Here is a 23308-nt window from a genome sequence, read left to right on the forward strand (position 1 = left end):
GCTGCTTCTCTGGGAAGAAGTTGTGTAACAGTGAACAGAAAGACACTGTTTACCTATTCAGGATTTTCCATTTCCCATTGCTTTGTTGCCCAGTTTGGATTCTAATCCCAATTCTACTCTGGAAAAGTTACTCATTCCCACCCCGGCTGCCCTCTGGAAGCAGAAGATGCTTGTTTTTTTGGGAAGGGGTTTGGTTTTTGGGAGTTTTAGGGGGTCTCTGGCCCTGGGCAGTGTCCCACCTGCTGTCACCCCGGGAGGGAGAGGACTCAGACTGACGGAGCAGCTTGTCTGGAGCATCCACAGGTCTGTCCTGGGAATCAGAGCTGGACCTGCTGAGAGGAAGAGGTTGGTCTCAAGAGGAAGCTCAGCAAGTGGAGAACACCAAGAAGCAAAAATAGCAACCATGACATTTTCCTGTCTCAAATGGAACATCTTTTCCTCCTTCCTGCTTAGCTCTGGAAATTTCCTGAAGGGCTGAGCAGCAAATCCAACCAACTCATTGTCATGTGAGGAGAGCAGCTGGAAGATCCTGGTGGGTCAGGCCCACCCTGCTTTGCAAGGGATGCTCTCAGAGCTCACCTGCCAGGGCAGTCCCAGGCCAGAAGAAGACATCCTCCCCCCTCTAAAATCAAGAGGAAAAAGAGAATTTTCCACTTACTCTGATGGGTAAAACCCATTGTTGGCTTCTGTGTGCCCAGGAAAACTGGAAAAGAAAGACACAACTTGAGGAATGTTCTGCAGTGACTTTCCCTTTTCATAATAGAGAGGGCAGGGAATCCCCAAACTTCCCAAGAGGGACCTGTCTAGAGCTGGCATGGCAGGAAACTTTGGGGAATTCATGTTTGTGAAGCACAAAGGAGCATTGGGTAAACCTGACCATGTGCAGCCATGTGGGAATGCAAGCTGGGACTCTTCCCAATCCAGTGGGATGTCCCAGAGCCCACAGCTGCAGCACAGCCCCTTGACCTGCAGGTGAGCACCTGGAAGTGCCCAAGGCTGGCTTGGACAGGGCTTGGAGCAGCCTGGGACAGTGGAAGGTGTCCCTGCCATGGCAGGGTGGCACTGGATGAGCTTTCAGGTCCTTCCCAACCCAAATTGTTGAGTTGTGAACCTCTGGATCTTTTGCAGGGAGGGTGAAGATCCCTGGGAAGGTGGGAAAGGAGCTGCCCAGAGCTGCCATGGCTGGCTCAGTCACCCTCAGTGGATCTCTGGGAAGTCCCTCAGTCCCACCAAGGTCTTAGATCCACTTAAACCAGAATTTCCTGGGGAAATGTGTGAGGCACAGTGTGGATGGAGCCCAGCAGATCCACTGGCTCTCATCCTGCCAGGAACACCACGGGAAAAGCAGGATCCTGCCCGGGACAGCCCTGGAGCTCACACAGGGGGCAGGGGATGCTCACACACCCAAGGACAGGCAGAGGGGATGTGGACACAGCCACAGCTGCTCCTGGGATTATGGGATCTTCAGCTGCATCCCACAATCCCTCAGGGTCAGGACATGAGTATTCCTCAGCACTGAACCTTGTACTTTGCCATTGTACAGGATCTGCAGGTTCCTCTTGCATTTGGGACTTGTTTTTGGGGATTTTTAGGGGGTCTCTTATTGCAAAAGCAAATAAATAGGTGGAGGTTGGAGGCCTGGAGAGACACTGAGTGTGAACCTCCCTGTACTGTTAAAACCATGAATAAATTATATTCCAGAATTGGTTTCCAGTTGGGAATAAAACTGGAAAATGCAGGATGGATCCACAAAAGTGACTGGATTTTTTGTGTCACAGAAACTAAAAAAAAACTGGCAGAAAGCATCACACAATTTGATTTTCTCCCCTTTCTTAAATGAAACTTAGAGAAACCAGTGCAGTTCTACAAAATCTAGATAAAATATGTTTTTCCATCAGTAAATATCAATTCCAAGGTTCCAGCCAGCTCCAGAGCAGCAGTTTCTGGTTTGTGCAGTGCCCAGGTCAGGAATCCCACAGTGACTGTACCTTCCATTGGTGGAAGCCCTGGTGGCTCTGGAGGTTTGTTCATCCCATGGGAACAGCCCAGGCTTTTCCTTCAGAGCTTTGTCACTAGAAAAAGGAAATTCCAGTGAAAATGGGACCTGTCAGCATTTGTAGTGCATCTAGAAAAATCTGCTGATATTTAGTTGGGTGGGGAACAAAATGGGGCTGAATCTCTCTATCAGGACAGGCAGAGCCACATTCCTGAGCCCAGTGAGCCTGACTGCAGATCATGGATCGTGGAACTGTGGAATCCCAGACTGGGCTGGCTTGGAAGGGACCTTAAATATCCTCCATGGGCAGGAACATCTTCCACTGTCCCAGGCTGCTCCAAGCCCTATCCAGCCTGGCCTTGGACACTGCCAGGGATCCAGGGGCAGCCACAGCTTCTCTGGGCACTCTGTGCCAGGGCCTGCCCACCCTCCCAGGCAACAATCCTTCCCAATCTCCCATCTCTCCCTGCCCTCTAGCAGTGGGAAGCCATTCCCTGTGTCCTGTCCCTCCAGCCCTTGTCCCCAGTCCCTCTCCAGCTCTCCTGGAACCCATTTGGAATCCCTCCTGGATCCTTCTCTCCTCCAGGTGAACACCCCCAGCTCTCCCAGCCTGGATCCAATTTTCCATCCCTGTCCATAGATGCTGTTCCCTGCAGAGAGGTTCCACCCTCCCCTTTGCCCAGGTGACACCAAACCCCACAGTAAGGTTTTCTCCCCCTGCTCTGGGCCCTTCCCACAGCTCCCCCATCCTGACCCTACTCCCATCTTTCCCTGCCCTGAGCCCTCAGGCTGTGTCCATATCCTTCCTTTCCTGCCACTCTTCTCCCTCCCCACTTTTAGGTGATTTACGTAATGAGGCATCTGCTAATTCCCTGGGGATCCCAGCTCCAGTCAGGAGCAGCTCTGTGCCCCCAGTGTCCCCAGGCAGGGACACTCCAGGACATGTCCATGGCTCTCAGCTGAATGACCACCACAACAGCCCAGCCTGGACCCTTCCTCAAGCATCCAGACTCTGCTCCAGCCTGGGAAAACACAGTGGGGATATTCCCAGCTTTGTTGTCACTGCTGGGGGGCAGAGGAAATTTGCATTAACTCTCTGGGCTACAGAAACTCCAAATCTTCTGCAGCTCCTCAAGCAGAACAGAGGGAAAGGTGAGGCCACAGGAGCAGCTCTGCCTGTTCCAGAATGACCCAAAATCCAGAGGGGAGACACTGGGAGCAAAGATTTCCCTGTCAGTCTGGGGTATATTTTGAAAATCACAGAATCCCAGACTGGTTTGGAGTGGAAAGGGCCTTAAAGTTCCACCCCATGGCAGGGACACCTTCCACCATCCCAGGCTGCTCCAAGCCCTTTCCAGCCTGGCCCAGGACACTTCCAGGGATGAGGAATCCACAGCCTCAGCAGCCTCCAGGGACAAGGATCCCTGAGGACAAGGAGGGGGTGATGTTTCTGTCTCAGGAGCCCAGAACATCCCTGCTCTCAGGTATCATTCCCTGCCCCCCTGTGCAGGAACTCAGAGCTCTGCCCCTTCCTGTGTCCAGCACCTGCAGCTTCCCTTGGGAACATCAGCTCCCAATCACTTCCTTCCTTCTCAGCTTTTCCTCCCTACAACAGAGCTTCCCACATTTCCCACCCTCCCCAGATTTCCTACAGGCTGCAGAGCCCCAGGACTGAAAGCAGCAGGATCCACCTGCCACTGAGGAGCAGCACATCCCTTGGAGGTGGGACAGCTCCCCAGGGAATGGCAGGGGAGGCAAATGGAGCAGCAAAACCCAGTGGAATGCATGCAGTGGAGTGTTCCTGGAGCGAGGCAGGGAGGAGAATCCCCGAGGAGGGAGGGAGGAGAGGAGAGCTCTGGGAGGCTGCAGCTTTGCCAGCAGATTGGAGTGCAGCCCAGCCTGGCCTGGGGACCCCAGGAGCAGGAAAGGCTATTCCTGAGCAAATCCAGGCTCAGGCCTCAGTCCAGCAGCACAGATCAACCCCTGCCCACTCCTTACCCATCCCCACGCTGGGACACCGTTTCCATGGAGAATTTCCCATTCAGGGCCTGTCTGTCCTCACCATTCCTGCAGGGAAAACAGCAGGAATGTGAGGGAGGGAGACGAGGAGCCCCAGGAGCTGTACAGAGGGGTGTTTGTTGGAAGTGAGCTACAAACAGGGCAGGAATGGGGGAAGAATTCCAAGGGGAAATGATCCGTTGATGGAAAGGGCTGTGGGTTTGGATTTGGATTCCCAGCACAGAGCTGGGTCATGTTCACACTGGGGGAGGCCCTTGGCTTCCATCTGGGAATGTTTCCTCAGAGATGTTTTTGCCCTTCCCTGGATTGCCGTGTTGGCTGTTCTGTGCTGCTCCGTGTCCTGAAGGATTTTGTGTCTCCAGGGAATGCCTTCAATTCCCCATCCCACCCTCAGAGGATCCCAAGGCTGCTCAGAGCCCCCAGACCCACCTGATCTCAGCAGAAGTGGAGATTTTCCCTGCAGTGTCACTCGGGGATGGGAATGTTTGGCTCCTGCTGCCTGATTTGGGGCTACAAGAGAGGACAAAGGACAAAACTGTCATTCCTAGTCAAACCAGCTCCCAGCTGCCAAATTTACCCTGCTTTGGATGGGAATGGAGAAAGTGGGAATGAATCAGCAATCTTCTCAATCCATTCACTGACAAAGTCGTCTTATCAGAAGCAATTTTTAAATTAAAAGCACTGATTTTGCCAGGAATTTGCAATTTCTGCAGTGACACACCAATTAAAGCTCCAGAACAGCAGACAAAGTGCTGTTTGCAGAGAGAACTATTCCACCTTTTTTATACTCCGGGCATGGATTCAGTCAAAAACATTGGAAAACAACTGAAAATTGTTCCCCTACACCTGTTTGGCAAAAAAGAATGTGATGGGGCTTGAAACAACCTGGAATAGTGGAAGGTGTCTCTGCCCATATGGGGTGGGACTGGTTCAGCTTTAAGGTCCTTCCAACCCAAACTATTCCATGATTCTACATTTGGGTTTTGAGCCCTTCTATCAGGATGTTGGCAGATCCTGGCAGGACATAACATGGATTTCAGCCATAAAACCTTTGTTAAGAGCTGCCTGCATCCAGGAAAGGTTTCCCATGCGAAGATGGATTTGGTTCCTCTCCTTTCCCAGAGTGATGCACAGAGGTCTCTGACCCTCAGCCCAACCCCATCCTGTCCCTCCTGGCTGTGCTGGAACTCTTACCTGGAGGGAGAGGCTGCTGCTGCCTTTGGCTCATCCCAGGAAGACCCAGGGCTGGTTTTTCTTAGCCCATTAGCACTGACAAAAAAAACCAAAGACAACCCAACAAACAAACCCACAAATTAACAAAGCATTAAAGGTGGGGGATTTTTAGGAGCTTCTCCTGTGGGAGCACAAATCCTGCTTTGCACCCACAGCTCCTGTGTTTCTTCCTGGCCAAGGACTCAGCAGTGTCCCTGTGCTGTGGGGCACTGCTGTGACTCCTGTCTGCCTTTCTACTGGAATACTCGGGTTTAGAAATGGATTTTTCCTATTTATCCCAGCTGGAGCTCTTTCTATCCCCAGTGTCTGTGTTTGGGCTGTGCCCTGACTCCCCAAATGCAGAGATCAGAGCTCACTGCATTCCCAGCACTGACTGCACTGTGAGGGAAGGAGGGAAACTTCCCAGCCCTGCCTCAAACCTGCCTGCAATGGCCCCAAATTGCCACCAGAATTCCTGAGGCAGCTCCTTCCTCCTGAAATAAAGCACTTGGGGCTGAAAGGCCCCATTTATTGGGCTCCTGCTGGGCTGGGTAAGGCCCAGGGTGGCAGAGAGGCCAAGAATGCCCTGCCTGGCTTCCAGCCACCCCTCAGAGCAGGAACATGGAGCTGAATCCCAAATTAACTGGATCTGCTGGAAAACAGAGCAGGATTCTCCCTCCTGGGGTGAACACTTCAGTCAAACATTCCCTCAGCCCCACGTCCCATTCCCGCTGCTCTGGGGCAGTGTGGGCTGAGGGAGGTGTCCCTACTGTCCCCTCACTGCCCAGCTCTCCCACACCATGCCAGGAATGCTCCACGTGTGTCCAGCTCATCCCTGGGCTCCCCAGCAGCCTGGGAGAGGGGCTGGGAACGAGCTGACACCTCCCCTGCAAGCCAAGAGCAGTTTAAGGATAAAGAACTTCCCAGCCCTCTCTGCTCACTCACAACTGTTCCCATCCAAGCAGAATAATTCAATCTCAAATCTAATGAAGCAGAGCTGGGAATAATGGGATCTGGAATATTCCAGGTCAAGGTGAGGGGTCACCATCCAAGGTGGGCACTAAAGGAAAATTTTTGCCACTTGCTGGCTCTGTGACACTGCCCTGACTCCTCTGGGATTTGTATTTCCTGAAGTGCCACCAGGCCTTTTCCAGGGGAAGGCAGAGCTGGGTGGGCTGAGGAGAACCATCAGGAGAGCAGTTCTGGCAGCAGCTCCAGGCCTTGGGATTAACACCATCCTCCTGGGAGCCTCGGGATCCTCCTCACCTCAGCTCAGAGGGCTGAATTCATTTTAATAGAATCCAGGAATCAGGGAATGGTTGGTTTGGGAAGGACCTTAAAGCTCATCCAGTTCCAACCCTGACACCTTCCACTGTCCCAGGTTGCTCCAAGCCCTGTCCAACCTGGCCTGGGACACTTGCAGGGACCCAGGGGCAGCTACAGCTTCTCTGGGAAGTCCCTTTGCAACTCTCCATGCCCAGTTGTGTTTGGACAGCTGCTGCCTTGCAGATAAATGCAGTTATCCCCAAAGCTGGCAAACCCCTGAAATCAGACATCCCAAACTGAGGAATCAATACCTGCTGTTATCCTGTGTGAATCTGGATGAACCTGGCACAGTTGGACTTCTCTTCTGCTGTCCTTCCTCTTCTTCTATCTCAATTCTTTCCAGGGGAAAAAAGAAACAAATACCACATTATTTCCTCTTTTCTGTAGCTTTCCAGGCAGTTTTTCCCTGATTCCTGTTTTCCCCTGAGCCATGTTTTCCCTGTTTTCCCCTGAGCCATGTTTTCCCTGTTTCCCCTGAGACAGGTTGCTCCTGCTCCTCCTGCTCCCTGTGCTCCTGCTGAGCACCCCGAGGGGCTGAATGCAGCCAGCTCAGTGGCATTTTCCACCCAGCAGCAGCTGAGTGCTTGAATTCCATAGGGACTCTGGGCATGTTTCCCTATCTCACTGACAGCCTGAGAAGGGAGATGCCTGAGGAACATCCTCCTGGCTGGCTGGAGCAGCTTCCCAGGAAGTCTCTCCATGTTGCCTGTAATCCAAACCACCATCAGTATTGTACTCCCAGTATTTCCAACGTTGTTTCTCCCAAAAAGCCCAGTGTGATCCAACCCCCAGCATGCTTTTTACAGCAATTGTCCTTCCTCTGCTGTGAAACACCAGGATCTGCTATCCCAGCCTGGTACATGCACCCAACCCCAGCTGTGCTTCCCGAGGTCCAGGACCTACCTCTTAGCAAACAGGGGTGGGAAATCCTGTGTTGGGCTGCTGTGGAGGAAGGATTAAGGAGAAGTTAAAGGACTGGAGGGAAAGACACACCTTGGGCAGGGGCAGAGCCCCCCAAATCCCTGCCCCAGGTGTGCAAGGCTCTGTCAACCCCTCTGGGCAGAGTGTCACACCTGGGCAAATTCCAAAGGAAATAATACTAATATACAAAGAGGAAGAGCAGGGATTTATAACCTGGGAAAGAAAAATTTCCCAAAAGGCTTTTTTATTATACTACTTCCCAATGGCTGTTCCTTTCACAGCACCCCTGCTCAGTGCTCCAGGGAACCAACAGCAGGGGGAACACCCTCAGTGTCCTTCCACATCCCATCCCAGCACCCTCAGTGTCCTTCCACACCCTATACAAACATTTTTCCCATCCTTGGCATGGCTGAGTGCTGCTGGCACATCCCCCCCAGCTCCCTGCTACACCTCCCAGTGCCTCATTGTGTCACCCCTAGTTCTGTCACAAGGAGAAGGATTCCCAATGGAATCAGGCTGGGAACAAATCACCAACGTGGCTCCTAAAAATCTGCTCTTTTCCCTGCCAGGGAAGAGCTGGACAGCAGAGCCTTGAGCCCCAGTAGCTCTCACACATCCCTCACACTCCTCAGATACACCCACACATTATTGGGAGGTTTTTTTTCTCCCACAGAACTGTTTTGAAGCTCCAGCTAAGATCAGGATGTTGTAATTCAAGCCACTGTCCAAACACCAGTGAAAAGACAAAATGCAGCAAAAAGCTGCTCCATGTTGGATGCAGTTTCTGTTTTGATTTTCCTCTTGAGTGCAGCAAAACTTCAGAGAGCATCTTAAGAACTGAGATTGAACATTGGACTCTTGATTGCGTTAGGGAATTAGGGACTCCCATGGTTTTTCTTTCCCTGAAATTTCATCCCACTCAATAAGGAAGACTTGAAGGATTTCCCCAGTTCTGCAGAAATGTGCAGATATCATGGAATCACAGAATGGTTTGGCTTGGGAGGGACCTTAAAGATCTTCCAGTCCCACCCCTGCCATGGCAGGGACACCTTCCACCATCCCAGGTTGCTCCAAGCCCTGTCCAGCCTGGCCTTGGACACTGACAGGGATCCAGGGGCAGCCACATCTTCTCTGGGCACCCTGTGCCAGGGCCTGCCCACCCTCACAGCCAGGAATTTCTTCCCAATATCCCATCTCTCCCTGCCCTTTGGCAGTGGGAAGCCATTCCCTGGGTCCTGTTCCTCCAGTCCTTGTCCCCAGTCCCTCCCCAGCTCTCCTGGATCCCCTCTAGGCCCTGGCAGAAGCTCTGAGCTCTCCCTGGATCCTTCTCCTCTCCAGGTGAACTTTCCCAGCTCTCCCAACCCTTGGAGCATCTTTGTGGCATATCCTTGGGCACCGTGTTGGAAAGGTTCCCTTCACCTTCAGAGCCCTGGGGACAGCCACCATCCCTGTGCCACCTCCAGCAGCCCTTCCCTGGCTCCTGGCCCGTTCCCACCCTCTGGCCACTCACCCGTTGCTCTTCTTGGCTGCTGACAGCACGTAGGCACGCTCCCGGCCGGCCGAGCGCCGCAGGACACTGTTGGCAGCCTCTGTCCTGGAAGGGAGGGAGAGAGGGAGGCAAGGGTGACATCCTGCTCATCCTGGTGCTCCCTGCCGGCTGCACCTTGGAACAACCCACGGGAGGCTGGGGCTAACCCTGACACAGCTCCTGTGCTCTGGGGAGCAGAAATCATGGAATGGTTAGGATTGGAAAAGACCTTTAACATCATCCAGTCCAACCCTCAGCCAGCACCACCATGGTCACCACTGACCATGTCCTCAAGTGCCACATCCACACGTTTTTTGAACACTTCAGGGATGGGGACTCCAGCACTGCCCTGGGCAGCTGTACCAGGGCTGGATAATCCTTTGCAGACCTGGACTGCTGCAATATTAGATCCCATGGGACAGAAAAATGGGACATGGGCTTTGTGGCTGACACACTCCATGGTGTGTCTGCACCAACACTGGTCCTACCAGGTGTCCCAAGGGAGAGGGCAAATCCCTGAAAGGGCCTTGGACACTGCCAGGGATCCAGGGGCAGACACAGCTTCTCTGGGAATTATATTTCAGGGCCTCTCCACCCTCCCAGGCAACAATTCCTTCCCAATATCCCATCTCTCCCTGCCCTCTGGCAGTGGGAAGCCATTCCCTGTGTCCTGTCCCTCCAGCCCTTGTCCCAAGTCCCTCTCCAGCTGTTTAGTGGTTCAGCCCCAGGGGACAATGTCTAAGATTTCCTTGGTACAAGTCTCGTGGCTGAGGAAAAGTATCCTCAGAAACTCCACCAAAAGCAATGAGGCTCCAGCCAGAGAGACCAGACCCGTTCCTGTCCACATCCTGGATTCCTGGAAGTGTCCAAGGCCAGGCTGGACAGGGCATGGATTACCCTGGGACAGTGGAAGGTGTCCCTGTCATGGCAGGGGTGGCACTGGATGGGCTTTGAGGTCCTTCCAACCAAACCATTCTGGGATGATTCTCTGATTCTCTTCCCCATAGGAGAATGACAACCTGCCTGGATTTGGCCTCAGATGGCAGTCCTGGAGTGATCCCGACTGCGAGGCACCCAAGGAATGAGGGGAGCTGGGCTCCTCCCTCCTGGCTGTTTGTGCATCTCCCTCTTTTCCCATGGACACAGCGCAGCCCATGGATTCCACAGCCCTTCCCGGCTGCCGAGCTAATTGGGCTGTGCTGTCAGGCCGAATCACGTCAGGATTTTAATTACATTTTGTTGGGAGCGCAGTGGCCCGTGGGCAGAGCTGGGCTGCAAGCAGGAAGAGCTGTGATTATCCTTGGATTGCAACCAGCCCTGATCCATGCCTGGATCCACCAACCCTTCAGGATGGAACAGCCTGGCCAGAGCGAGGCCACTTGTCACTGTCCCTGCAGGAGCACAGAGACACCTCCAGGCCTCACCTCTTCTTGTGCTCATCCGGAGAAAAAGGCACATCCTCCTCATCCCCATCCACGGATTTCTGCCGGACATTGTACGGAGCTCTGGAAGGAAAGGGAGGGGAGAGCCAGGGTCAGGGAATTGCTGCTGGGGCTGGGCAGAAGCAGCAGGAGCAAAACACAGGTGAATCCAAGGGAATGGTGCAGACCCTGGAAGACATCTGTATTTTCCATGTGTGTCCCTGCAGGATTTTGTTTCCTTAGTCCGGGGGTTAAGCCCAGGGGCCACAACACATTGCAGTCCAGAGCCACAGGCTGGGACACGAAAAGCTGGGCAGGAAATGCCCCCAGGGCTGTTCTGCCACAGCGATTCCCCTTTCTCCAGGCTTCAGGAAGTGCAGCAATGCTCCAATCCCAGCTCCCAGTTTGTGCTCTGTGCTGAAATTCCCTCCTTACAAAGGCCACTGCCAGTTCAAGGAGCACCTCAGGGCTCACAGTGCCTCGGGAATCACTTCAGTTTCCAACAAAAGCTCTGGAAGCTCCACGGGCACCCCTGGGCCTCACTGAGCAGGGACAGGAGGAGCAGCTCCCTTGGCACACTCACAGCTTCTTGTAGTCCTCCGTGGTCATCCTGTATCCAGAGGAGGAGCGGCTCTGTCCCTTCAGGGAAGTGCTGCAGGGGACACAAACCACACTGGGAATGTGACCTTCCCACTCCTCCCCACCCTCTTCCCCAGGGGAGCTCCACAGGACAGGGGAAAACAGGGTCATCCCAAATGTCCCCACTCTGACTTCAGGGAATGCTGTTTCATCAAAGGGCAGCATTTGCCTTCTTTCGGGATTTAGGACTGGGATTTGAAATCTGCTTTGCTTCCCCAGGGCCACTGGGAGTTGTTGGAGCATTGTGGACACACCATTCTGTGGGATGGAGCTACTCCATGCCAGGAGCAGCGAGGGGGAAGGAAGGAGACACCTTGGGGCATCATCCTTCTCCCCAGATGAACGAGGGGGAAAATGGGGTAACAAAAGGTTTCATTTGAGATGCAACAGAGCCACTACAGAATCCCAGGATGGTTTGGGTGTGCAGGGACCTTAAAGCTCATCCCATCCTAACCCCTGCCATGGGCAGGGACACCTTCCACTAGCCCAGTGGAAATTCCAGGGATGAGAAACAACTTCCTGGGCACCTGCTCAGATCAGAGCCATGCACAGATCTGACCTATTGGAATAAACTGTGCCTTGCACAAGACAGGTTAAAAAAAACCCACAAAAATCCCACTTAAACCATCAAAATTAAGCATTCCAGCTTTGCAAGTATTCCCTGTGATCTGCTGCCCACTCCAAACTATTTCCCAAATTAACCCCAGGTCGGTGAGTCTTTCAGAGCCCCCTGACACCCCAGGCTGTGGTGAGGAAAACACAGAGTTTGATGCCTGGTCTTTTCCCACGTCTGTAGAATGAACAGCAACATCTTCCAGCATTTTGTAGGAATTTAGGGGAGCTCTGGAAGCCCATGAGCACCAGCCAAAGCAAGAGGATGGCTGGAAATGAGTGTTTAAAATCTCATTTTCATGAAGGAAGAGAAAAAGGAGAAGGAGGAGGAGGAGAAGACACACACGTACTTTTTCTGTGCTTGACTGGGAGGTGGAGAATCCTGCACAGACGAGCTCTTATCGATCGTCTTGGTGAACACACCCCTGGGGAGGGAAGGGCAGCTTAAATTTCTGGCTGGAAAATGTTTGGAGCTAAGTTCAAACCACCTGTGAGACCATGGACTGCTCCTCACCCTGAGCACTGAGATGTTCCCAACTAATAGAACCTAGGAGGGAATATTTTTCCTACTTGTTGCTCCTGATCCAGTTCCCCCCCCCCTGCAGCCCAAATATCTCCCATTCCATACCAACCTGATGAGGTATCCAGACTGGGGTTTGGAGGCAGAAGACCTGTGCAAAGAACAGACATCAGCTAGTTAAGAAACATGGGAAAACCAACAGCAGCAGCACCAGGATTAAAGGGGAATATCCATGTGGATGTCAAACAGAGAATCCAGCTAAAAAGGCCTGGAGAGATCCCACAGCTGGATTAAATCTGGAAGGATTTTAAAAAATGAGTGATCATCAGAACAAGCTCTAGAAAAGATTTTTTATAGGAAAAGTGAATTTTAGAGTCATCCAGTTAAAATTGGCCATGCTGGCAGTGCTCTGTGGCTGCAGATTGGGGAAATTAGATGTAACAGAGATCTTGGCTGTTTTATCGCTGGAAATCAACAGCTCACAGCAACTCCTCTGAGGGTGCATTGCCAGGAAGGGAGCACAGCGTGGCTCCTCTGGAGAGCACTGTCTGACAAGGAGTGGGAAGAGCTGGCACAGGGAAAGGGAAGCAGGGAATTGCTCACGGGAGAGGGCAGAGCTCCCCCAGCAATGGCACTGCCCTGGCAGAGCTCTCACACAGGCCAGGCTCTTCCCAAGAGTTATTTCAGGACACTCTTCCTACAAACTCCTGAGTTTCTGAAGACCTCTTGTGCTCTGACCCAAATTCAGCCCCAGCAAGGGCTCCCCTTGCCCTGAGGGACTTCTGCCTGGAGCACTCAGGGGTGTCACCAGCACAGGAGCTGATGTCCCTTCAAAGGCATCATTGCTCTGCATTTAAGACCTCCCTCCATCCAGCTGGAGCTCTGAGCAGCTAATCCATGCTCTCTGCAAGGTCAGACACAGCTGTGAGCAGGGCTGGCCTGTGTTTGCAGCAGGAGGTGACGAGGGGACACTGGGAGACAGCACAGCAGGGAAGGAGCAGGATGGGCTCTGGAATTACCTGTCCTGCTGGGGAGCAGCAGCTTTGGGGGCTGGGGGTGCCCCGCTGGCCCGTCCTGACCTGAGGGGACAGAAAACACGAGGACATCGTTAACTGAGGGACTTTTGAACGTGGCAATGATGGGTTTGGAGAGACTGGGAGGAGAAGGTGGATTTAGGATTGGGTTTGTTTCCAAGAGGAGCTGCAGCAGACTGGTGTTTCCTGGCACAGGCCACTGGGTGACATCCAGGGAGCTGTTTGATCTCCTAAACTCCCACCCATCCAGGTCTGCCCTGAGTTTGTCACTCTGAGATGCTGAAGCACAATCTGGCTTCAAAACACTTTGGAGTTCTGAGACTTCCAATCAGTTTGTGCTGCTGAATTCCCAGCTCCAGGAGAAGCCATTTGTCAGTTTGTCCCCACCCTGCATTCATCAGAAACAAACAGGAGCAGCAATTCCTTTGGCAGGGTCACTGCCTGGCACCACGGGGACCCCAAAACTTGTCCCATTTTGTGCAGCTGGAGACCAGAGTGCCCAGAGAACTTGGAGCTCCAGGAGCCTCTGGACATTGCTTGAGGCACAGGGGGGATGGTTGGGGCGTCCTGGGCAGGACTGGGCGTCGGATCAATGATCCTGAGTGCTTCCTTCCAACTCAGGGAATTCTGATGAGGGAAGGGGAAGGGGAAAGGGATGTTCCTGTGGCCACACTCACAGGGGGCTGCTCTTCTCCTCCTCCTCATCCGAGTTGTGGTGCTGGATCCAGCTCTTGTCCCCCCGCAGGGTGGTGCGAACCTTCATCTGCCGGATGATCCTGCGGCGATCCTCGTCCGAGGGTGGGATCAGCCCCCCTGGAGAGCAGGGAAAGGGAGGAGGAGGTGCTGAGGGCAGGCAGGGACCCTGGGATCAGCAGAGGAGATGGGATCTATCCCAGCACGGAGCTCTCTCTGCCAGAGATTCCAGCACTGGGTGAGTCTTTCACCACCGCTGATGGAAGATGGAGATGTGGCCATGCAGACCTCAGGATCAGCTTATCCCCATGGATCACAGAGGTTTGTGCAGTGTTTTCACACCTCAGTGAAACTCCTGCCTGCCAGAACTCCCTGCTGGCCTGTCCCAGCAGAGACATTCCACCAGATCCAGCTGGGCAGAGGAAAGCCAAGAGAGGAAGGAATTACCTTTAGTGACACCCAGGGACATCATGGTCTCAGCAGCACCTTCCCCTTCTGCCACTGCTCAAAGCCAACAAGTCCCTGGAAAAAGTGGGAAAAGGGATAAGCAAAATAAGAACTCCAATATAAAAACCGTGGCATTAATGTTGGGGGGAGAGCACAGCCACAGTGTCACAGCTGTAAAATCCAGAGCATGGGGAGACCCTGGCTTTGTACCAGAGCTGGGATTTCTCCCCTTCCATGAACCTTCAGCATTGAGGAGAGGGAAAATCAAATCCAGCCCAGTGGTCATGCCAAAGGTGTTTTTCCAGGTCTGGGAGAAAAGTAGTGGAGGAGACCTTGCAAAAGTGCCCAGAGCCACTCAGGTGGGCCAGACCTTCTGCAGTCTACAGAACTCTGAGGTTCCTGGAGCATCCTTGGGATTTGTGTCAGGTGGGAGCAGGACAGGAAGGCTCTTGAGAGATCTGGGTTGATAATGAGATCTGTTATTTCCTCAGGACACATCAGAGATCTTCCCACTCCTGTTTTGGAAGCAAAGGGTTCATTCTTGCTTCTGACAGCAGCTGGGGCCCTCCTTCAAAACATTCCTGGGTGTACCACCTTGGGAACTCCTAACTCCTGGATGTACCCACTTGGAGAGCCTCCAAGACAAGGAACTTCCAGATTATTTAGTGCTGTAGGTGAATCCAAACCAACCATAAACTAAAAGTCAGGGGAAACCCTGCTGGTTTCAGGTTGTGCCAAGACAACCTTATTTTTTTAATAAAAAAATGAAAGAAAGAAAATGCCTCAGAAAATCCCAGTGTTTTGGGGTGAGAAGGACTCAGGTTAATCTACCACCTGGTTATGTTTGTCAGAAATTATTCTTTTCTGTTTTCACTCCAAATTTTTTTATGGAAGCTGCAAGATGAGCCATTGTTCCAGAGGAGAAAACCAGTCCCAGAATGGTTTGGGCTGGATAGGACCTTAAATCTCATCCACATCCAACTCCCTGCCATGGGCACCTTCCAGCTTTTACCACCCCCCCGTCTTCCCTTGCCAAAACTCTCTCCTGGACTCTGGAACGACTCTGAATCAGTAATACGAAGGCCCAGCCCTGTTTGGGAGAATCCAAGCTGAGGTTGTTATTCCCTGCTGGTGGGCCTGTCCCTGCAGTATTCCCGGGAAGCCACATGCCTGCCAGGAACACTGAGTGCTGATCTCATGGCATTGCTGCTTGGCAAAGCCTCCTGCCCTGGCTTCTCTGAGCCAGGGATCTGCCCACTGCTCATCCCCTCCTCTTCCCATCGGGATCATCAACAATTCCCCAAGGCTTCTCTCCCTCTGCAAACATTCCCAAGCATTAATGAGCTCCCACCCCGGGCAGCCAGCCCTCCTCTTTCCTTATCCTTTCCAAATCCTCCTTCCTGCACAGATTTAATAGATTTGCTTGTTAAAGAGAAATGAAAACTCATTCTAGATATCCATGAGGAGCCTCTAAATACTTGGATATCTTCCTATAAAAGTGGGAGACATGGCTGCAGCTGGCAGGAGCACGGAGCTGTAATCTAGAAAATTTGGGTTAAAAGAAATCCCAATCCTTGGAGCTGCTTCATTACCTGCAGCACCTGATCAAGGCAGGTTCAGCTCATGCTCATCCCTGGCAGTGTCCAAGGCCAGGTTGGATGGAGCTTGGAGCAGCCTGGGACAGTGGAAGGTGTCCCTGCCCATGGCAGGAGGTGGAACCGGATGAGCTTTAAGGTCCTTCCCAAACCAAACCTTTCCATGGTTCCCTGATTCCCCCTTGGCAACTGCAACTCTGAGCTGCACTTGGTGCTCTCCTTCACTCATTAAATCCTCTCCCATTCCAGGACAAAGTAAAGCTGGAGTAAGTGGAGGATAAGAAGCATGGAAAAGATCTGTCCCAGAAGTTTGATCCATTCCTGATCCTGGGCAGATGAGGGGCAGGAAGAGGCTCTGTGCTGCCGTGGAATGGAGGTATTTGGAAGCTGGAGGTGGTTGGCCCCAGACCATATAAACTTTCAGAGGATAACCAGAGGTTTGTAGGGACATGGAAAGATTCTGGGGAAGGGCTGGAGCCAAGGAAATGACACCTCCATTGCTTAAACAGAAACTTCCCTTCTCCCTCACCAAATCCACCCCCGAAATCCACAAAGGGTGGCACGGGTGGAAAAATGTGCCAGAAACCACACGTGGGCCAAGCCTTTTCCTCTGGCACTGCCTTCCCTCTTCCCAGCCCACACCATCCTGGGAGGGACTGCACAAACACAGCCCTGCTCCCCAGAGATTCCTGCCAGGACAAACAGCATCTCTGTGCTGGGATGAGCTTTGAATTGTCCCCAGGAGGAATCCTTTCCTCTCCATGGGATTCCAGGGGTGTGAATCTCCATGGCATTCCCTGGCCTCCTCTGGCCAACACCACCCAAACATTAGCCCAGCACTTGGAATCATAGAGCCATGGAATTCCCAAGTTGGAAGGGACCCACAAGGATCATTGATCCAAATCCTGGCCCTGCACAGACACCCAAACAATCCCTGGGCATCCCTGGCAGGGCTGTCCAAACACTCTGGAGCTCTGGCAGCCTCAGGCTGTGCCCATTCCCTGGGCAGCCTGGGCAGTGCCAGCACCCTCTGGGGGAAGAACCTTTCCCTGAGATCCCATTGAAATCTGACTTGTGGCAAAACAAGAGGAAAAAAGAGAAAATTGCATTTCAGGAGACTCCATGATGCAAAAATGATGCTTTGAGGCAGAAAAGATGGGAATGGATCTCTGTGTGTTTTGGGCACTTTGGGTCCCCATGGCTGCAGCACCCTGTGGTGATTTTAATTTCATTTTCCTTGGGAACAAAAGCTTAGTGGGACTTGCAGGGATTCTTGAAAGGGTTCAGTGCTGCTAATTCTGAGAAAGAAGAAGGAAATGGTGCCAGTCTCAACCCAGAGCTGGATCAGGGTCATCACTGCCAGCCAAGCCTTCCCAAAGTACTCCAGATGTCTCCTTACCACATTCCAAGCCAAAAAACCAACCCCAAAGCCTCCAAGAAGCCCTTTCTTTTGTTAAAGATTCACCAAATGCAGCCCAAACCGGCAATTTGGGGGTTATCTTCCCACGATCCCAAGGACACACCTGCTCCAATGCCCCTGGCATCCACTCCAGTGGATGTGTCCCTGCTTCCCTCCACTCCCAGTCAAGAGGTGAGGCTTTGTCCCTGCTCCAGGAGTGTTGTTCCCTTCCTGAATATGTCTGGGAGCAGCTCAGCAGGGCAGTGTTGTGCAGGAATTCCCAGAGGTGGCCAGCAGTGCCTTCATCAGTGCTGGTGCTGAATTCCTGCCCCAGGAGCAGAGACTGTCTTGGATCTCCTGGACCAGGCAGCAGGGAATTCCAGGTGAGCAGGATGGAGCACTCAATTCTTATCCCAAATGGGATCCTGCTGGGACAGCACACATGGACAGCTCTGCTCTTCCAAACCTCCCCATCACTCCATGTCCATCCCAGGGATGCTGCTCAACCATCCCAGCACTGCCACCTTCTTCCTGTTGGCTCCTTGTTTTCCAGCCCTCTTGTTCCCTCTTGCTGGATCTCCATGGTCAAGGTTCAGACAGGCTGGCACCTCACTGAGGCTCTGACTGCACAGGATGTTCCCAACATGGAATTCCAGCATGGATTCCAGTGGAGAAACGGGCAGCTTCAGCACCTCGGTGCTACCTGGGGCAGAGGTGACACAGTGACCCTGGACAGAGCCAGCTCCAATCCACCTCCTCTGCCCAAGTTCTCCCCTTTGGAGTCAGGATGTGCCCAACTTCCAGGCAATTCAATCCCAGGGGCCTCTCCCTGCTGGGGATGGCAGGACTCAGGAATGCACAGGTGGAGCTGTGGGACAGGTGTGCCGGGAAGGTGAGGCTGATCATCCCAGAGATATTCCTGGGAGAACCTCTGCTGATAAGCTGGGATCCCTTCTCCACCAGCTCTGCAGGGTTGATTCCAGGGATGGATTTGGCCTGGGGGTGATTCCAGGGAGCAGCAGGGATGGATTTGGCCTGGTTAGGACAGTTTTTAATCTTCTGAATTCTGCAGAGCCAGAGGAATTCCAGGCTGGCCTCCCTCACCTCCAGCTGCTTCCCTCTCCAGCCCTTCCCTGTGAGGAGCACCAAGATGTAGGACACTGGACACCCATCCCTGTGCAATGCAAATAGACAACAGCCAGCTGATATTCCAATATTCCTTCTGATATTTGGAATAATCTGTGATTTCTGGGCCAGCTCAGACTCATGGTTTTGGTACAATCAGTCCCTCATCCTGTGTGCTGGAAAAATGCAACCAGTGCTCAGCTTTGGATACCAACCTCTGGGATGTAGCACTGGGATATCCCAGGCAGTAGAAGATCCAGAAAAATGGCTAATTCCCACTGAGAGAGCATCCAACATGAGCCATGCAGCACAGGAAATAAATGTCCTGTCTGCACAGGAGCAAAATCCCATTAAACTGTCCTGAGACTGCACCCTTCAAATGGAGCTGCTGCCTAAATCCATGAAACTAACCCAAAATCCCTGTTTTCAAAGGCATGGAACACCACCAAGACAACACACACAGGTGTTCCCTCCTCTGGGAAGCCCTGAGGTGTTGAGCAGCTTTGCTGAGAGCCAGAGACCCCTGGCTTTGGGGACAAGCCTGGCTGCAGCAGGAAGGGCACAGCACTCCACTGAGGACACTCCAGAGCTCCTCAGCCCGTGAAGGAAAGCAATTCCAAGTTATTAAGTAAGGAAGGCAATTCCAGACTATTTAATAAGGAAAAGGGAGCTGGAAGCTTGTTTGGATGTCAATATTCAGGTGCTCTGGGGCAGAGCCCAGCTCAGCACACTCTGGGCTCCACGGGGTCCCTGTCCTGCCTTGGCTCTTTCCATGCCCTGGAGTTTTATAGCAGCTCTAACCCCACAAACTCCTCCTTACCCTAAACAGGGAGTGATCCCTATGGATCACAGCCTGCGGGATGAATGAGGGAGAATCTCCAGCTGTGCCCTAGGCTATGGAGCTGCCACTGGCCTTGGAGAGGTGACCTGTCCCTGCCCACTCCTCCTGTCCCCTGGGGAGTGGAGGCACAGCCACACCAACTCCTCCCTAATAAACCCTTCAAGTGCCCAAAATCAGCAGCCCATTCCTTAATTGGGAAGGATCCTGCTTTCCATGGAAAGCACTTAAAAAGCTGTAATTACCCTGCAAGAGCTGAAACACCAGCTGTTCTTTCAAGGCTGACAGGAGCTCCTCTTCCCTGCCCAGAGGAAGCCCTGCCAGCCACCCTCCTTTTTGATGGCTCAAGAGACACTTTTAAATGGTAATAACAAGTTTTTTTAACCTGCTGTTTGTAGGGCACTTGGGGTAATGGCCCCTTTGTGCCTAATAGTACCTTGCTCTCCGTGTGCTTTGGGGATGAGCTGGATCCGACATTGGAGCCAATTCTGAGGACTCAGGGAATGCCCTGGGAAAAGGAAGCAGAGCTGCTTTGATCCCGTAAACAAGCTTTCCTGGGAGCACCACGGCTGTCTTTACACTCCTGAACTGTCCCCACAGCCAGGCCAGCCACTGAGCCCAGGTCAGAGCACCCCTGTTCCCAGTGCCTCACTTCCCAGCCTTGGGATGGGATGTCCCTGTGATGTCCGAGCTCTGTGCTCACTTTTCCATGCTGATTGATCCCTGTGAGAGGCACAGCAATGCTCTGCACCCAGAAAGGCTCTCTCAGTCAGACCCTTTTGGGACAGGAACTCCCAGGTCCCACTGCTGCCTTCCCTGTCCAGGCAATGGCACTGGATGACCTTGAAGGTCCCTTCCAGCCCTGACGACTCTGTGAATCCAGAAGCAAGGAGTTAAACTCTGGGTGCCTGACACAAAGGTCTTCCATAGATGCCAACCTGTGCCCTCACCAGGGTTACTTCCCTCAGCCCAAAGCCCATGGGTTTTGTGCAGCTGACTCCAAAGTGATCCTGTCCTGCCCATGGGGATCCAGGTCCTGCAGTGATCCAGGTCCCACTATGATCCAGGTCCCCGGGTTATCCTGGTCCCATGGTGATCCAGGTCCTGCAGTGGTCCAGGTCCTGTGATGATCCTTGTCCCATGATGATCCTTGTCCCACTATGGTCCAGGTCCCGTGGTTATCCTGGTCCCACAAAGATCCAGGTCCCACAGTGGTCCAGTGGCAGCTCCAGGCTCCCGCCAGCTGAGCTGGGCCTTGCTGGAGCTCTCCAAGGAGCTCTCACGTGCTCCCCATGCTCCCAGCTGCCAGCACAGAACTCATTTCCCCCCAGGAGCTTGGGCACTAATGGAGGGCTTGGCTGGTGACCCAAAGGCCCTCAGCTGCAAACAGGACCCAGGGCAGTCATGCGGAAACATCTGCTGGTTTGAGGATAATTGATGCCTGTTCTGACCTTCACAAGCCTCAAATTAAAATGTACTTAAAGCTTGCAAGAGGTTTGAACCTCCTTCCTTTGAGCCTCCTAAAGCAAGAGAGGGAAAAAGAGCCCTAACTCAAGGCTGGGTCCCCACTCCCATGTGGAAAGTGGGAATTTGATGTGACACTCAGCAGATTGAGCCCAGCTTTTGGAAACCCATGGGACGGAGAGCCAGGGAAAGAAGGCTTTTCCTTTCTACTTTAGCACAGAATCCCTGCCCCAGCAGGCAGTTTTCCAGCTGATGGCTGATCCAGACCCCAGCACTCCCTCCTGTGTGGGCACAGACTCAGATTTCTCTGCATCAGCCAGAGAACACAATGCAAACTTTGTCCCTGTTCTGCTCTGATGTCACCTGACACCTGATCTGCTGCGGAGGGACAGCAGTGATGGGCTGGACCCAAGCTGGAATGATCCCTGCCAGCTCCATGTTAACCCCTGCCATCCATCCCAGCTCAAGGCAGATTAGGCTGGAGCAGCACCTGGGCCCAGCGGCTGTGACATTTTTAAGCCAGTGCTCTTAAAACTGGGTTTAGTTCACCTTTAAACTCTGATGTGGATGACATCCCATTCCTGGGAAGGATGGGCACTCCTCTCCCACTGTCTGCACTTGGGGATACAAGGGGCAATGGGAATTGTACCTGAGGCTCCCCACTGGGACCTCACAACCTGAACCTGAAGATCTCATCCCACCTCCTGCACCCAGGTGAGTCCATATGTTTGGAGCAGGAGGTTCTGAGGGACAGACCCACAGCCTGAAAGTCCAGACCCACAGCCTGAGGCCCTGGCACAGGCTGCCCCTGGATCACTGCAAGTGTCCAAGGCCAGGCTGGATGGGGTTTGGAGAACCCTGGGACAGTGGAAGGTGTCCCTGCCCATGGCAGGGGTGGAATGGGAAGGGCTTTGAGGTCTCTCCCAGCTCAAATCATTCTGGGATTCCATGATTTTAGACAACACTCAGCTGCTCTGAAGGAACAGGTTTTGATTCCTGCCTTTCCCTTTTTCCATGCAGTGACTATTTAACACTGTTCCACACACACTTGGGGAGATTTAAGAAGCACCAGGAGATTTCTGAAGTCAAGCTATGAACAATCAGGAATTCAATAATTGAAACAGTCCAACCTTAAATCAACTCTTGGGGGTTGTGCAACACAACAGCTCACAGCTACCTGGTCCAGCACACCTGGAATATGAACCAAGCACTTACAATCCCAGAATCCCTGAGGCTGGAAAAGACCTCCAAGGGCATCAAGTCCAACCTGTGCTTGGGAGAAATTCCTGCTTATGTCCAGCCTGAAGCTCTGTCCTGAGCCTGTGTCCTGTGACTCCACTTGTGGCTGCAGGCGAGCCTGGGGGGCAGTGCAGGAGCTCTGAGGAGCTTCATCCCAGCACCACATTCCCTTGGGATCTTGTCTCCGTGACCTGAGCACAGTGACCACCTCTTTTTCCCCAAACATGGGGAAAAGGGATGAAAACCTGCAGCTGGGGTGGGGAAGCCTGCCCAGAGCTCATGAACAGGAGCAACTCAGACACGTCCCAGCCGTGCTCCAGACAACACATGAAAAGCTGCAAGTGCACAGTTAGAATTTCCTCTCATTCACTCCCAACCACACAGCCCACAAAAAAAAAATCCAATCCAGATGAAGCTGGCAAAGCTTTGAGCTATTGAAGGCAGGAAAGTGGGGCACAAACTTCATGAGAGCTGCACACAAACCTACCTATCCCAAGGGATCATCCCAGGGCTCTGCTGTGCTGGGAGCTCCCAGCAGGACCACCCCCATCACCAAAACTCACTACTGCTACTGCCAAAAACTCCAAACGAATTTTCACCATCCTGGGTGTGCAGTTTCATTGCTCTAATTACATGGAATGAATTCCTAATTGCTCAGCTAATTTCTGTCTTTAAAAGGGAGGATGTGCAGGACGTTCACCGCACCCACAGGCCGCTGACCTTGAGCCTTGGCGTCCAAAGATGAAAGGAAAAAGGAAGGAAAAATGGGTTTTGTGTTAAAGGTGCAGCTTCGTGTTTGTGTCGCTGACCCACAGACAGAGCAGGACAAAGGCTCATTGAAGCCTCATGACATCACAGAGACACCACAAAGGTTTCCCAAGAAAACACATTTTTTTTTTTTTTAAAGAAAGCTAAAATCTGTCATTTGTGGAAATTGGAACTTCCACTTATATCCTGATACATTTTGGGGACGAAATGTAGAATCATTGGCTGGATGAATAGCTAAGTTTATAATAAATAAAATATCCTAAATACAGCACCCTGATCAAGCTGAGTGGGGAGAACATCCCTCCTTCAGAGTCGGCCCAGGTGAATCCAGCCCAGAGGGGTCTGTGCTGGAGCAGAGGGGTGGGACAGGGAAATGGGGGTGACATTCCCTGGACTCGGTGGCAGGATGAAGCAAGGACAGAGGGAGGTGCTCTCTGCTCCATGCCAGCTCTGCCACTCCTTACCAGGGTGCTGATTTCACATGAGTTCAGGGAGAAACAAAACAAGGCAGA

At 52.7% G+C, this 23308-nt stretch overlaps 1 protein-coding gene across 1 annotated transcript in view; it reads right to left on the bottom strand.

Annotated features, from left to right (window-relative positions):
- Nucleotides 1-23308, bottom strand: part of ZNF185 (zinc finger protein 185 with LIM domain) — a 40704-nt gene that overhangs the window by 16689 nt on the left and 707 nt on the right. The window contains exons 2-17 of the mRNA XM_085059982.1: nucleotides 14369-14443; nucleotides 13906-14041; nucleotides 13214-13273; nucleotides 12307-12345; nucleotides 12025-12099; nucleotides 11007-11075; nucleotides 10427-10507; nucleotides 8985-9068; nucleotides 7457-7495; nucleotides 6805-6888; nucleotides 5210-5284; nucleotides 4445-4525; nucleotides 3995-4063; nucleotides 1989-2072; nucleotides 659-703; nucleotides 240-329 (exon numbers count right to left, since the gene is read on the bottom strand). Coding sequence (XP_084916108.1) covers nucleotides 240-329; nucleotides 659-703; nucleotides 1989-2072; nucleotides 3995-4063; nucleotides 4445-4525; nucleotides 5210-5284; nucleotides 6805-6888; nucleotides 7457-7495; nucleotides 8985-9068; nucleotides 10427-10507; nucleotides 11007-11075; nucleotides 12025-12099; nucleotides 12307-12345; nucleotides 13214-13273; nucleotides 13906-14041; nucleotides 14369-14393 — 1136 coding nt within the window. The 5' untranslated portion in view covers nucleotides 14394-14443. The remainder of the gene's footprint in view (nucleotides 1-239; nucleotides 330-658; nucleotides 704-1988; nucleotides 2073-3994; nucleotides 4064-4444; nucleotides 4526-5209; nucleotides 5285-6804; nucleotides 6889-7456; nucleotides 7496-8984; nucleotides 9069-10426; nucleotides 10508-11006; nucleotides 11076-12024; nucleotides 12100-12306; nucleotides 12346-13213; nucleotides 13274-13905; nucleotides 14042-14368; nucleotides 14444-23308) is intronic.

Source organism: Lichenostomus cassidix, chromosome 4A (assembly GCF_008360975.1).
Source record: "Lichenostomus cassidix isolate B80296 chromosome 4A, HeHo_3.0, whole genome shotgun sequence".
NCBI classification, from domain to species: Eukaryota; Metazoa; Chordata; class Aves; order Passeriformes; family Meliphagidae; genus Lichenostomus; species Lichenostomus cassidix.